At 48.2% G+C, this 15,850-nt stretch overlaps 1 protein-coding gene across 5 annotated transcripts in view; it reads left to right on the forward strand.

Moving 5' to 3' along the window:
• tns1b (tensin 1b) overlaps positions 1-15,472 on the forward strand; it is a 143,048-nt gene extending 127,576 nt beyond the window's left edge. For all 5 annotated transcript variants that reach the window (XM_031559936.1, XM_031559925.2, XM_031559930.2 and 2 more), the window contains 13 exons: positions 860-955; positions 3,143-3,323; positions 3,440-4,575; positions 4,976-5,062; positions 5,564-5,692; positions 6,697-6,792; positions 8,245-8,322; positions 9,001-9,072; positions 9,579-9,605; positions 10,292-10,460; positions 10,619-10,687; positions 10,772-10,801; positions 11,995-15,472. In XM_031559936.1, coding sequence (XP_031415796.1) covers positions 860-955; positions 3,143-3,323; positions 3,440-4,575; positions 4,976-5,062; positions 5,564-5,692; positions 6,697-6,792; positions 8,245-8,322; positions 9,001-9,072; positions 9,579-9,605; positions 10,292-10,460; positions 10,619-10,687; positions 10,772-10,801; positions 11,995-12,136 — 2,312 coding nt within the window. In that variant the 3' untranslated portion in view covers positions 12,137-15,472. The remainder of the gene's footprint in view (positions 1-859; positions 956-3,142; positions 3,324-3,439; positions 4,576-4,975; positions 5,063-5,563; positions 5,693-6,696; positions 6,793-8,244; positions 8,323-9,000; positions 9,073-9,578; positions 9,606-10,291; positions 10,461-10,618; positions 10,688-10,771; positions 10,802-11,994) is intronic.
• Positions 15,473-15,850: the final 378 nt, after the last annotated feature.

The following is a 15,850-nucleotide window of genomic DNA, read 5'->3' on the forward strand; positions in this document are numbered from 1 at the left end:
GCTCGTGGACAGCAGCTCCCCTCCAGACAGCACTGGGCCTCCTCCTCCTCCTCCTCAGAGCTCACAGAGCTGTGTGTTTTTGAGGAGGGTTGGCCCATGCTTCTAGAAGCTTCTGTTGTCTCTGTGGGTCCTGCCCTCCACCTCACCGTGGCCATCTGTGTTACCCCTGTCACCTGAGTGTCTTGTTATCCGCCAAGGCAGTGTTAATGTTGCTTTTGTAGTTCATAGTCCTCTTTTTAGCCATCATTTTGAAAGCCATTTCGTAAATAGTCTGTTTTGTCTGAGTCTCCATTCAAGCTGTTATGTTTTTCATGTATTTGGTTTGTCCATTCCTGTAAGTGTTTCAGTCGTACATGTTCCAGTATTACATGTCTGCATGGTGTGCTCCATTCCCTGAGTGTGTCATAGCGTGCCCTGCCGCAGTTAAGTGTTGAATGTTAGACTGTTCACACTTCTCTGAGGGCACTTGCATGGCCTAGCCACAGAGCATGAGTCAGCAAAACACTGTGCTCTCCTGTGCTCAGTGTCCCTGCGTGTGTGTGTGCATCCATCGCCACCCCCCGTCCAAAGAGTTCAGACCACGTGTGTGTGCTGAGGGAAATAGCGCTTAGCAAACACTCACGGTAGTTTCATCCAGTTGGTTTCGACATTAAACTCACACTAGGCCAAACGTGACCAAACATGTTGTGCTAGCTTAATCCCACTGAATGTCGACCGTGTGCCGTGTGCTCCCTTGGCAGTGCACGCCCTCCACATACTGTATGTACACATACAGGTCTGAGCTCTTAAGACCAGTGTAATGTATGCCACAATAACTGGAGTGGAGTGCTGAAGCTCTGTGTTTTTCCCCCCAATGCAGGTCGCTCTCCGCCAGGACTGGCCAAAACGCCCCTGTCCTTCCTGGGCCTGAAACCCCACAACCCAGCCGAGATCCTGCTCCACCAGACCGGCTCAGGTAAGGTCCATACACACACTTATACACACACTTACACACACACGCACACCCTGCCACTTACACTCAGCGCTCAAGTCACCTTCATGCTCGGCCCAAAAGAGGCTGTTAGCAGAGCAGTCTCACCCTGGAGGGCCATGATCGTCCAGTTATACCTCATAAAGAGAGACTAAAAATATACCTTCAGCGTTCTATATTCTAAAACCCCCCCCCCGCACCCTTCTGTCTCTCTTTAGCAAGCGTTTCTCTCTATTAAGCAGTGAGATCATAAGTGCTTGTAAATGGAGAGGGAATTCGCTTTTTTTTTTCATCCGTGGGTATATTGGGCGGGTTTTTAGTGGGGCAGGGACGCGTCTAAGTGGGGCTGATTTACGAGGCCTCCTCACAGGCGTGTGTGTACGAGCGGCCTTCAAAGGGACGACGCTCCCGCTGGGCTTCCTAGTCCTTCCACACCACCATCCGAACACGAGAGGGCCCAGGAATATCATTTCATTAAATTGGCTCGTGAAGAGGTGCACTTGTTTTTTCGTCTTGAAACGCTCCGAGTCTGCCTGCGGTGTGTGTTGAACTCAAGGGGTCATGGGAAATAGAATCTCTTTTTTTCCCAGAAAAAAAACAGACAATGACCCGGCCAACTTGTAGAGTTGCTGTTCAGTGCTTCAGTTTGTTTGATATTTTGCAATGCCTTCCCTGTAAGTTCATAAAACATCTGCTTAAATATACTGCACGGGGTGTTTACTAGAATGGAAAGACAATGCTTCTATTCCAAGACACAGTGCAGAACTTGATAAAGAACAGGCCCACTGTATCCAAACAGTGAGCTTTCTTATCCAACCTTCCCGGGGTTCTGTCTAGTCCTCATTCTTGGCTCTGCTTCTTCTTCTCCTGGTCTGGAGTGCTGCTTCTTCTCTGCTGTGTGCTCTGTTGTGTGTTGTGACTTTCATGTTGCATCTCTGCTCTGCGTTTCTGCTCTGCCCCCTATGCTGTCAGACTCAGAGAGTTTCAGTGATGAGGAGGAAGGTAAGAGCCCAGTAGATCTATCACGGGAACACCCCATCAACACCCCATTACCACCCATCCCCACCCCCAGAGATCCACCCCATCCCCACCCCCAGTGATCCACCCCATCCCCACCCCCAGTGATCCACCCCATCCCACCCCAGTGATCCACCCCATCCCCACCCCAGTGATCCACCCCATCACCCCCCCAGTGATCCACCCCATCCCCACCCCCAGTGATCCACCCCATCCCCCCCCCCAGTGATCCACCCCATCCCCACCCCCAGTGATCCACCCCATCCCCCCCCCCAGTGATCCACCCCATCCCCCCCCCCAGTGATCCACCCCATCACCCCCCCCCAGTGATCCACCCCTCACATCTCCCTGCAGTCCCTCCGCTCCCATGCCTAAACACGTCAGACCAGAACACTGACTGAAAGACTCAAAGACTGCACACATTCTTCTCTCCTCCATCCCTCCCTTCACACACCTTTGCTTCATGGTCCTGTTCTGATCCAGTGTTTCATGTTTTTGACCGTTCCAGTTTCCATTTTTCAGCTCTTTGTATGTGTGTGTGTGCAAAACATGCAGCAAAACATTTCATTGCAAAAGGTCTTTTCCAGTTTTTATGTTGTGCAGTCCTCAATCCCTTACATTTTGTTTTGCTCATCGACACGGCCTTTGTAAGCCAATACGCCCGCTCTCTGTAAACACACTTCACAATCCACAGTTCAGTGAAATGGTGAACATCAGGCCAATGTTCAAAGCAGAGCTAACACAGGCTAACAGGAGAATCATTTCAGTCAGACAGGTTGGACCCAATTATATCTACTGATGGAGAGGAGGCAAGAGAGCGTTACAGCACCTCAGGTCTAGCACAAACACAGCATTTGGAACTAGGCAGAATTCCTTCATAGTTGTCTGACAAGTAAAACCAAATTTTAAGTCAAATATCATTTTAGTATTAAATGCATAGCATAGTAATTTATTGTGTGGTGATAATTCAACCCGAAATAATAACAGTCCTACTGGAGGACCACGATTCTTACCACACATCTGCTCAGTTTCCCAGCGGGTGTCACTCTTCGTCTCATCTCAGTCCGCTCATCTCACATTGAATAGTCTGTGACCTCAACTAGTCTGAATTTGAGGTGGCAGCTCTTTGATAGCGATCTCTCTGTGGGTTTTCAGAGCCGCGCAGCTATGTGGAGTCTGTGGCCCGGTCAGCTGCCCAGGGGGGAGGCCCGGCGGCGTCTTCAGTCCCCTCCAGCCATGAGCCGGACGCCGCGGCCCGGACCGCCACCCTCTCTGGGCCCTCGCATGCCTTCAACGCACCGCTGTCCTCCAGCAGCCCCATCCAGAGCCCTGACAGGTCAGTGTAAACAATAGGACAGTATCCAGATGAAGTTCAAGTACAGAGACAGAAACTGAGTGATGATGACAAAAGGCTTTCAGTAACATGTCTTCTTCTTTTTCTCCCGGTCTTAGAGAGCACCCTCTGGCCGACAGCAGCGTAGGCCTGATCTCCTCCCCTCAGCCTGGCGTGGACTCTGGGTTCCGCTCGCAGCCATCCGAGCAGAGCGCCTCCCGCACCCCCACTCCCTCCTACCCCGTCTCCAGCAGCCAGTCGGGCAGTTACATGACCCCTGACCTCAGCCCCTCCCTCCCCGACAGCACCTACTCTAGCCTCCCCAGCCTCCAGCCGGCCCCCGGTAGCCCCGGCGCCCTGCACCACACCATGGCCCCCTACGCACCCTCCAGCCCCATCCTCCAGCACCGGCTGGCAAGCCTTGACAGCCCCAACCTCCAGCACCGGCTGGCCAGCCTTGACAGCCCCATCCTCCAGCACCGGCTGGCTAGCCTTGACAGCACCATCCTGGGTCGTCAGCCCTCGCCGGCCAACGGCATCCAGCATGGCCTGGTGGCAGGCAGCCCGGTCCTGGGCCACTATCCCACGGTATCCACGGCCACTCAGAGCAGCCCGGCGTTGAACAGACAGCCCCCCGTCAGCCAGGGCACCCAAAGCAGCCCCATCCTCAGCAGACAGTCACCATACAGCCAGCCCGTCCAGAGCAGCCCGGTGCTGAGCAGGCAACCGTCCATCGGCCAGGCCACGCAGAGCAGCCCGGTGTTCGTCCGCCAGCCGTCCATCGGCCAGCCGGCCCAGAGCAGCCCTGTGCTGAGCAGACAGCCCTCACTCACCCACCCCTCGCAGGGCAGTCCGGTGCTGGGCCGACACCCGTCCATCAGCCAGGTGACCCAGGGTAGCCCGAGCCTGGACCGGCACCCCATGTACAGCGGCTACAACACCCCGGACGAGCGGCACGGCGCCCTGTCCCGGCAGAGCAGCTCCTCCGGGTACCACCCGCCATCCACCCCCTCCTTCCCGATCTCGCCTGCCGGCTACATGGAGGGTGTGGGCTTCCGGCAGGGCAGCCCAGCCCCGCAACAGCAGCCCCAGCTGCCCGAGAAGAGGCGCATGTCCAGCGGGGAGCGTCCCAACGGCGGCCTGTCCTACGGCACCCTCAACGGCAAGATGTCCTCGCCCATGTCCAGCGGGGGCAGCACGCCCAACGTGCAGTTCTTCCACACACTACCCGACTTCTCCAAGCTCGCCATGTGCGGTAAGGCTGATTTTGGTGGCGGTCACAGAATGTGTACACATGTTGTTTCTATTAGATGGCACTCAGATTAGATGTTCTATTAGATGTACTCTTTGACATGATGGAGTAATTGGCCGTCTGGCTGTCAGATGCAGATGGGACTTCTGAAATGCGGCAGACAGAATGTCTGTAGAGATAGCAATGGTGACGAAGTTAATGCTTGACAATTGAACATTGAAACGTTCGTATTACACATAAAGTGTATTTTAGCAAACACGCATTTTGACCTTTGTGAGAAGAGGTTACGTGTCAAATATATCACACATATCTGTTCCTTAAAAGAGATATACTTGAACAGAGGGATGTGGATGTGTTCCATCCATCACTGCTCCGATCTAAACCACCCCTGCTTTCTTTTCAGATGGGAGCCCAGAGACCAGGTTGAATGTAAAGTTCGTCCAGGACACGTCCAAGTACTGGTATAAGCCAGACATATCCCGAGAGCAAGGTGAGGCGCCAGGGGGGTTTATTTCCCTCTATTTAGAGTGAGTGAATGGGGGTGTGCGGTCACATAAACACTTAAACATATACTAACTGACTCCCAGTGTATGCCTTGAGCTGAAGGTCAGCGCCTGTTGGCCCCTCCATGTGTTTCTCCTCAGAGCTCTTATTGGATTAGATCATCCGCACTGGAGATAGCGCTAAACACAAGCACATGGAGCAGCACAGTCACATCACACACCGCGAGCGCCATATGTACTTACTTATGCTCCGCGGACATCTGCCTCTCACTAGGTTTTTTTTCTCCCCCCTCCACGTTTTACTGAGAGAGCTTAAGCCGTAATGACGACATATAAACCTTTTTTATGGAGAGTCTTTCTGCCCTCACCCCTCTCCTTTAATCGCCACACAGCACATCAACAATTAGTTCACAGATTTGTAGTTCTGGAGTATACTGCCATCGTCTGCTGGTGCCAACATGTCTGTTCTTGTCTCTTGGTCTCCGCAGCGATCAGCATACTGAAGGATAGAGAACCGGGAGCGTTCATCATCCGTGACAGTCACTCTTTCAGAGGGGCCTACGGTCTGGCAATGAAGGTGGCCTCTCCACCTCCCACTATGCAGCCCAATAAGAAAGGTATATGGCATGATGGTTTACAGAACATACACACATGCACACACACACACACACACACACACACACACACACACACACACACACACAGACACACACACACAGACACACACACACACACACAGACACACACACACACAGACACACACACACACACACAGACACACACACACACAGACACGCACGCACGCACGCACGCACGCACGCACACACACACGCACACACACACACACACACACACACACACAGACACACACACACACACACAAACCTGAACAGCACAGGTCTGGTCTATCATGCTCCTCTGAATGAATGTTATTCTCGCCTGTGAGATCTGATGAGTTTAGTAGTAGGTAAGACACACCAGTCAGCCAATGGCCACACCCTTCTCTCTGCAAAAAGGACCTCTTAACAGGCAACATGACCCCTGCCTAAATCGTAATCCTGTTTTCACCACATCATCTTAGGGCAAACTCTATTAACAGAACCTCTCAACAGATACTTAGCCGCGTTTAATGCTTTCTGATGTCCTGGTGAAAACAGAGCATTAGGCAAAAGAGACAGATTCGTTTGTCAACAGGCTTCGCTCTTGACTGCTCAGGAGAACATTGCATTTGCAGCAAATTTGAATGGGCCTTTGGGAGAGTAATTATGATCGGTGCATTAATGGGTTGCAGATTGCTTTCATTACCAGCTGCCTTCGGGGGCTGAGGGGGTGTGGGGTGTGGGGGGTGAGGGGGTGTGGGGGGTGGGGTAAGGAGGGTGTCACTGGAACGCTTCCACCTACCCTGATGTGTGCTCTCACACGTGTTGAAAGGCCCGTGCGTGATCTCAGGAGTTCACTCATCACTCATTTTAAGGCTCAGAAAGAGCTAAAGAAATCGGGAGGTGACGTAGACCACCGAAATCCCAGCGAGTTCTATTCTATTCTATTTCTGTTTCACATGTGCATGTGTCGTTTCGTTGATTGTTGTTTCACAAGATGTTTTTGTTTTTGCCTCACGCAGCTGCTGATGTCACGAACGAGCTGGTGCGGCACTTCCTCATTGAGACCAGTCCAAAGGGAGTGAAACTGAAGGGGTGTCCTAACGAGCCCTACTTTGGTGAGTAACAGTAAATGCCACAGCTTCAGCTAAAAAAAAACGAATCAACCGAGTATAGAAGTAGAAGAGAAGGGCTCAAGTACACTAAACATTCACAGACAAAGCAAGGAAGGCTACTTAATATGAAAGTTAAGGACTGGTCCTGAAGAGCATGCCCTCACGGGCTTATGAAAGCAGATGGCACTGGTGACAATGACTGTCTTGTTTTTGCTCCTTGACTGCTGTAATACAAGTCTCCGGCGAGTCTCCCCCCTTTCCAGGGCCCTCCTTTGAATGGCCAAATGATCTGAGCCACTCCAGGCCACAGGCCATAAAGCCCCCTAATCCTAATTATAGTATGGAATAAGTTAAAGTCATTTAAGTCTGGCTCAAATGTTCTCCCTTCTAATTTCATCTGCTCGCTGCATTACAAGCATGGGAGCTCGACAGTTCAATGGACAAGGAGGCCTCTTCTCACTTATCACGTGCTCCATCAAAAAAAAAAAAAAAACGACAGAGAGAGAGAGACAAAGAGAGAGAGACAGAGAGAGAGAGAGAGAGAGAGAGAGAGAGAGAGAGAGAAAGAGAAAGAGAGAGCGAGCGAAAGAGCAGAAAAAAACACACGGGCTGGGATGGGCTGCTTACATAAGGTCTCACACATCCTGTTCGGGTGACCGTATTGCGTAACAGCGTATTTGTTGTTAAAAAGAGTTTCTATTGGAAAGTGGTGGGAGGTATGGGAGCTCTGGCTGGCCCTTTATCTCATCTGGGCTTGTGTGGAGGTTAAATTTAGAGCTATCTTCACTGTTCCCCCTGAATTGATGAGCCAGGGCGTCTCGAGTTTTAAACGTCTGCTCCTCTTACCCGCACACTGCCAAGACTCCCATAGGGCCGTGGCGTTAAGCCCATTCATATATTTAGGGAGGCTCTGGCAGGGTGGCCGCCGCTCGCTTTGATCCATTAATGAACGTGCTGAAGGATATTGTGCTTGGAGACACTGAACTCTGCCCCGACGGAGCGCTGACAATCACTTCCATACACCCGGGGACAATAGCTCTCATATTGCCCAGATGCTCCGTCCTCTTTTGAAGCCTGCAGAGCCGGCCATCACTCTCGTTGGGCCGTGGAGACTCAGTAGGCCTCTTGGCTCGGCGAGCTGAGGCCGTATAACATTTTATCCAAACAACTCCAGATCCCTTTTCTTTTTCCCATAACATACAGCGCAGAATGTTTCTTAAAAAACACAACGCGTCACTATGGAGACCATATGCACCAGTGTTGTACTTTCCAAACTACATCATTGGGAAATGCTCTCTGGCAGTTTTAGGCAGGCCAGTCACCCGGGGCGGTAGACCCCACAGAGGTGGTATGATATAAGCCCGGTGTATTTTCCATCTGAGATGGTTTACGTACGTGTGAGCTTGACTTTCGTCTGCTTCTGATTAATTTGGGTATTTTTATGTCTTTGTGCAGGATGCCTGTCAGCGCTGGTGTATCAGCACTCCATTACCCCGCTGGCACTGCCCTGCAAACTGGTCATACCTACCAGAGGTAAGATGCCATGGAGTCTCCACTCACTGTGTGTGTGTGTGTGTGTGTGTGTGTATCCTGCATAGTGTGTGTATATATATTGTGTGTGTGTGTGTATCCTGCATAGTGTGTGTATATATATTGTGTGTGTGTGTGTGTATCCTGCATAGTGTGTGTATATATTGTGTGTGTGTGAGTGAATGTGAGTGAGAGTGTTTGAGAGGAAACATGAGTGAGTGATTTAGCACAGGGCTACGAGTAACCTCTCTGGCCTGTACAACAGCTGTGGTGTTTTAATCCCGCTCGTATGCCCTCACACACACTCGTACGCCCTCACACACACACTTGTAAAGCCCCTGAGTCTGACCGTGAGTGAGCCCAGGGGGGAGAATGCGTACAAGCGCAGATTCCTCCGTCGCGCCGTCCCCTTCCTCACCAAGCCCGCCGAGTGCCACGCGGGTGTCAGGGGTGCAGGAGATCTGTGAGGGGGAGACTTGGCCCCGCGGTGGAAGACCCGGCACATTCCTTCCCCACTGCAAACAGTCCTGACAGGCATGCTGATTCCCAGCAGGGCGAGAATTCCCCCCGTGGAGAGTGACACTGCGCGGTCCCGCAGGAAGCAGCCTCACAAGACCTCTGACACTTTTCCATCTAACCTCTGTGTGTGTGTGTGTGTGTGTGTGTGTGTTTTGTTTTCAGATCCTCATGATGAGACCCCGGAGATAGCCACACCCACGAACCCTGCAGCAGAGCTCCTCAAACAGGGAGCAGGTAAGGACATTGGTTGCTTTTCCTGTCAGTCATGTATGAATGCGTGCCATTGGCCTTCCAAGGGTCACGAAGGTCACGGTGTTTCAGATTTGTACTCTCTGCATCGAACTTCATCCAGTCCTAACATCAGTCTCCACACACTCTCCTTTTGTCAGTGTTTTTGTTATCATTTGTGAGCGGATGAAACAGCAGACCATTAATCATGATCTTAGTACCAAATCAGAGTCGTGAGACACCAGAGACTGCTGGTGACAAGGCAATCCACCCAGCCAGCCTTGACATTCACCTATGAAAAGGCTGAAATCTCTGATAAATGTGTCTGAGTCTGACTCTTCCCTTACCATCCCCCAGCGTCTCCTCACATCATTTCTTAGTTCAGAAACATTCAGCAAATGTAGCCATTTTAGATTTCATTCATTGTTTTCTTTTTTTCTGTGTGTACAAACTCTGATACCACCCATTCCATCTTTTCTTCCACTCTGATGGTCACCCCTGTGCGACTATAGGGCAGAAGGCTCCTACTGAATCACATGGTAAACCAAGTGTTGATTTCGCTTTCGTTTGACAACCTGTTTTTGCCTTGTTCTGCGTCTACGACTTTGACTGCAGCATCCCAGTCCAGACAATGCCTTCCTCTCCCATGCCAGTGCAAACTACTCAGACCCCTGTGCATGTGTGTGTGTGTGTGTGTGTGTGTGTGGTGTGTGTCTGTCTGTATGTCTGTGTGTGTTGCCAGTTAACAAACCAGTTAATACACTTTTGAAGCTCCGTCTCTTCACTAAACCAGAAACTGCTGCCAATGCCTTTCCTCCTTTCAGATTGGTTTGAAGACCATGGTTGTCTTATGGAAAGAGACCTCTTTCCAGTCTTTTCCTTGACGGCATGTCCTTAAACTGAAAACACAGAAACGGAATTTGCTTTGCATGGATGTGTTGCAGTGTTAGAGTGTTGAGTCTTAGATATTGAAATGGAAAACAAAGAAACAACAAAGTTTTAGGGTAATGATCCTTAAATTTGCTAATATTGAATAGTAAGATGTGATGAATACAGAAGAGTATTGTATAAACAGTACTGTAGGTAGATGTGAGGAATTCTATGATATTGTAAGTACAGCTGTATTGTGCAATGTAGTGCAAAGTGCATGTGGTCACAAGTGAGAGTTGATGTCCAAATCTTTGACACATGAGCCTGACTGATATCCTGCCTTGACTTTTCTCAGCCTGCAATGTCCTGTACATCAATTCTGTGGAAATGGAGTCCCTAACCGGACCGCAGGCCATCGCTAAGGCCATCTCCGAGACGCTGGCAGCTGGCCCTGCGCCCACCGCCACCATCGTTCACTTCAAGGTGTCAACGCAGGGCATCACCCTGACCGACAACCAGAGAAAGTGAGTACTGTGGCCCCTCACCAAAACACTCTCCTCCTTTCTCCCTCTGTCTTCGTCTTGTTCTTCATCTCCTCCCTCTCAGTCTCGCAGGCTGTCCTGCAGGACACAAACAACGGTGTGTTCACTCCTCTCACGGCTCCTCTCATTCTCTTTGACAGGATCTTCTTCAGGAGACACTACCCTATCAACACCGTCACCTTCTGCAACACCGACCCCCAGGAGAGGAAGTGAGTATCCTGCAACCACTGCCATAACACACATGACTCTAAGAGGCATGCGCACACACTGACCTGTGTTGTATTTTCTTGTAGGTGGAACAAACCAGAAGGGGGCACCGCAAAGTAAGTACTCTGCTCATTATACACTGCTCGTTGTGTGCAGTCATTGTTCACGTTTAATATGCTTTAGGAGGCCATGTCACAGCTTCACAGGCTCTGTACGGTCTCCCTTCTGTGCCTGGGGCTTCTGTCCAAAAACTCCAAACTCCACACATGTGTGTACCTGACAGCAGTTTAATTCCTCTCTTAGTCTCTCTCTCTCTCTCTCCTTCTTTCTCTCATCCTCTCACCCACCCCTAGCACACTGTATGTACCCTGAGCCTGTCTCCATCCTCCCCTCAGCACTGTGGGGCATGTGATTCACATCATGGTTCAGTCCGGTCCAGGCACAGAATGAAAGGGCTCGCTTCCCTCCGAGCGCGCTCATTAAAACCCTGCACAGCGCTGATGCGATGGCCAGATATGTGCCGCAGGAAGGCTAGATGAATAGATTGGGCAGAGGATGAAAGCTTCTGAGTCACAGGGAGTGGGATCGGAGGGCTGAGGCGGGCTGGGAGAGGGCTGCATGGGGCTCCCAGGGTCCAGCTCATCGTCGTCCTGCTGGTACACATGAGAACCTTATTATGGAGGTTCTGCAATCTCAACTCAGCGGTGCTTTTGAGTGTTACAGCAGGGTTTGTTGTCAGTGCGAGACCACTTAGATTATCGCTCTTAGACTATTTCTAATGGTCCGATTGTGTCCTTTTACACATTAATTCCTTGCTAATCTCCATAGTCACTGATATCTGGTTGCCCCTGTGTACTGTACAGTATGGTATATATTTGCATCTTCTTATCCTAGCAGTGTACTGTATATTACTTTACCATGCTGTTGCATTGCAAGACCATGGCCAGGGCAAGAGACTACAAGTGGATTATTGTGACATCCATGTCGTAGAGTGGGTTGCGTGTGAGAGGGCTTTGCTCATGTAAATACAGCTCTGTTTGTGATCAGTGCTGTTAGATAGGACAGCTGTTTCCCTCAAAGCCATGTTGCCTGTACAGTAGGGCACTTCCTGCTGTGCTGCTATCTATTTTGCACCACATTTTGGTTCATTTGAGGGCATGTGCTTTACAGAGATCGAAAAGGACCACTTCGCTAAAGCTACATAATAGGTCATCAGTGTATCTTAAATCATATATGTTTTATAGAAAACATTGGAAATACTTGCAGTGTCTTCTGAGAGTACATTTTTGCTGTGTTTGTGTGCTTTCAGGTTTTTTGGATTCGTGGCCAGGAAGCAAGGAAGCACAACAGACAACGTCAGCCACCTCTTCGCTGAGATCGACCCCGACCAACCTGCCACTGCCATTGTCAACTTTGTCTCCAAAGTGATGATGAGCTCCCAGAAACGATGATCTGCTCTTGAGGGGGAAAATCAATTTTTTTTTCTCAACTCCAGAGGACATTTCATTTCACGCCTTTGATTTCTGTCTTTTTTCTTTCCCCCTTTTTCTTTGACTGTGTATTGTATGTGTATACAGTATGGATATGTGTATGTGTATGAGAGTGCATGGATGCGCTTGTGCTTGTGGTGTTTGTTTTTGGGAAGGCTTTGGGTGTTGACAGACTGGGACAGAGGAAGTGCTGGGTGGGGGCGTGGTTGTGTGACGTGCGTTGCGAAGGTGAGCTGAACCTTGACCTTTAGGATGGGTGACTATAATTGAAAAAGGACAGAGAAGGCTATGCTGAAGTCAGAGGGCTTTTTCTTTTCCAAAGGGTATATGGAAAAGTGAATTCCAGAGGGAAGACAGAGAGGATCTGAGATCGGGGTTTTTGGATTGATCTACCAAAGATAAAGCAGTCAGGATGAATATATGTAATTATTGGGGAGTCCATTATTTTGTAAAATAAGGCTGCGTAATCAGAGATGGTCTGAATTTAGTTTTTTCTATACACATGCATTGATACTGTTTATAGTTTGATTTCATGAGAAGTGCATGTGTGTACTTACTGATTATGATTTTGTTGTGTTGTTTGAGATGTTCGTACCCAGCTGTTGGAATAAGGTGGGAGCTAGGGGGGGGGGGGGGGGGGGGGCTTGTGGATTTCAAAGGGCTTCTCTGTACAAAGAAAAGAAAACACAGACCAAAATGTTATAATCGAATACACTGTGGTCCAAATTCCACTTTGTTTTTTATTTTCATTTTATCCATTTCCTCTCTTCCTTTTTGTGTGTGGGCATTTCTGATATAATGCCATTGAAGTCTTATTTTAGTCAATCCTTGAGCACCTAGGTTTTTTCAGTGGAAGTGGAGCCTGGGGGTTGAGCCCTGCCCTGCATCAGTGGGGGGGTGAATGGGCACGTGACAGGATCAGACAGGCCTGTCCATCAGTGGGGGGGGGTGATGGCACGTGACAGGATCAGACAGACCCTGTCCATCTGTGGCTCCAGCCTCCACCTCAACTCCACACTGTGGCTTCTCTTCTGGGGCATCCCACTCGGACCTTTGAGCACACTGGAGGAGACCGGCCCTGGGCAGAGGGTCTAGGCTGAGATCTTTGCACTGTTCAGCATGTTCTAGTACACATGTAACCCCACCTCCACCACCTACGCACGCACCCACCCACCCACTCACTCACCTCAACCCCCTGTCTGTCTGCTACTGTGTGTACATGAGTGTGTGTGTGTGTGTGTGTGTGTGTGTGTGTCTCATTCTCGACGGTGGCTCTTCTTTGCATCATGGACCGTGTTTAGAGAGCAGTCCGGAAAAATGGGACCTGCACCTGTTGTTGACTTCACCAGCTGCCACCTCTGTCTGTCCTCCCCCCACCCCCACCCCACCCCACCACCTACTTCTGTCCAGTAGTGCACTCCCTGGCTTCTCCCTGCGTCTCATAGGCACCTGACAATGACTTTTGTAGAACTAAAGTAGCTTGAAAACACTGCGCTGCGGCAGGCCTTACTTTAAAATGACAAAACAAAAAAATACGAAAAAAAAAATACAAACACACAGACATCATACCCTAAAGTAAGCTATATATATATATTAAAAACTTTAAGAAGTGACTCTACTAAAATATTTATTGTTTTATTTTTGTGTGTTTTTTGTTTGTTTTTTTGCTATGTTGCTCAATGTTAACTCAAACAGTATATACATATTATATTGTATAGTCTACATAAAGATTACTGACGCAATGAAAAAAAAGTACTCTGTATTTTCGCTAAGGTTTCAAAATCAATGCCTTTGAAAGCATTCACTTGAGTAAGATGTAAAATGTATGTGCTTGTCATCATGTTTTGAATATTTTCCTCTAGCATTCTCTTGCATCTGACTTGTGCTCATTAGACTGAAGTATGCTTCTGTGGAGAGGCTGTGGTATAGAGAAGAAAGATTATTCTTTGTTAAAAAAAAAGAAAAGGAAAAAAAGAATGACATTTTAAATGCTGTCGGTGTCAAGGCTTTTGTATCTACAGAAAATATCAGAAGAGTCATTTGAGGTGGGAAAATGAGTGGGAAGAAACAAAAGATTGAGCTTACTCAGTCAATGGTAAACAGGTAAATTTGTATTGTCAAATTTTTTATCCTCTCTCTCTTTTGCCTCACCTGTAAATGTTGGCCAATGCCAAAAACGATTGTACCTATAGAAGCCTCCCCAGTTGTGCCACACTCATAAAGTATTGTGTTAGCTGCTGCCACCCCGTGGTGCAAAGAAATATTGCCACCATTTAGACCACAGACACTATACAGTCATATTATACTTACACTGTCCTCCTGATAAATACTACAGTGTTTTAGCTGTTATTCTAATGCAACCCTTAAAAATACAACAAATAGTAATGGCTAATATTTTAGCTCTCCAGTGACCATTCAATTCTGTGGTTTAAGACATATGATGCAAAGGTCATAAACACATGAAATTACTTGTGTTTCACCAGCCAACTAATTTGTGGTAAACGGCCACCACCTGGTGTGTGTGTAAATATTTTGTTTCTCGCCAAGGACTTGTCACTTGTGTGTGCTTCCATTGGCTTTAGATCACGCTGTCCCTTTTTCTTTTAATATCCAGTAACATGCCATCTTAATGAGTATGCGATGTCCTTTTCTTGATATGAAGTCACTTATTTGGGAGGACACCAGGCTTCAATAGACCCCTTCCTGAGGTGTAGAGTATGTTTGAGAGTTACAGTTTTACTCCAATACTTTTTTTGCTAAGCACTTACTTCTGGTAATATGAAAGAAGAATATTATAAACAAATCAAAAACACAACACAGCAGCTTTGCTATTTCACTATTCTGTAATATGCTACATCATTTTGAAATTTGAAAAGAATTTGTAACTGCAAGCATTAGCAGCTTGCTCAGACACATTTCAAATTGGATATTGACTCCGTTGTAAACTACATTTCCTATTTATTCTGTTGTCCAACTCACCACCGATTCTGATTGACCACAGGACTGAAAAATGGGTTCATGCTGTACTGAATTTCTTTGCCAGGAGATAGAAAGGAATCTTCAACCATAAAATGTCAATTCATGTCCCAATTGGTTTGTGTACTTTTCAAAGTGTTTTGTCCTTAAACCTTATGTCCACATATGGACAATAGCTCTTGAACTAGACTGTGTGAATGTGCTTCTTCTCGCTGTACAGTCCATTTATTTTTATTTTTCTCATGTATGGCTTCTTTATTTTTGAAAACATGTTAAAGAGCAATACAAATAAGTTACATTAAAATATACTGTTGCTTGAAATTACACCTTTCATTTTGTCTACTTGCGAAGCTCAATACTTGTCATCGCCGACCATTTAACTGCACTGATGTCATAAACAAGATATTGATCCACATGTAGACTATGAAGGAACAGCAGAAACTATGAATTTTACACATCTTCAGAAAGGACAGAAGCACACACATATACACACACACACACACATACATACATACATACTAAAAGATGCAGATCGGAGACACAGACAAAAAAACTGTATAATTGATCTATGGTTTGAAAAAGTATTAAGCCCTAATAATGGCTGCAATGACATCATGTGTAGTACCTGAGGTATTATCTCCTCAGTGAATAGTCTCTGAGACAGCGTTCTGTGCAGCACGCCCAGCCATCACCAGCTCT

Source organism: Clupea harengus, chromosome 2 (assembly GCF_900700415.2).
Source record: "Clupea harengus chromosome 2, Ch_v2.0.2, whole genome shotgun sequence".
In the NCBI taxonomy this organism is placed as follows: domain Eukaryota; kingdom Metazoa; phylum Chordata; class Actinopteri; order Clupeiformes; family Clupeidae; genus Clupea; species Clupea harengus.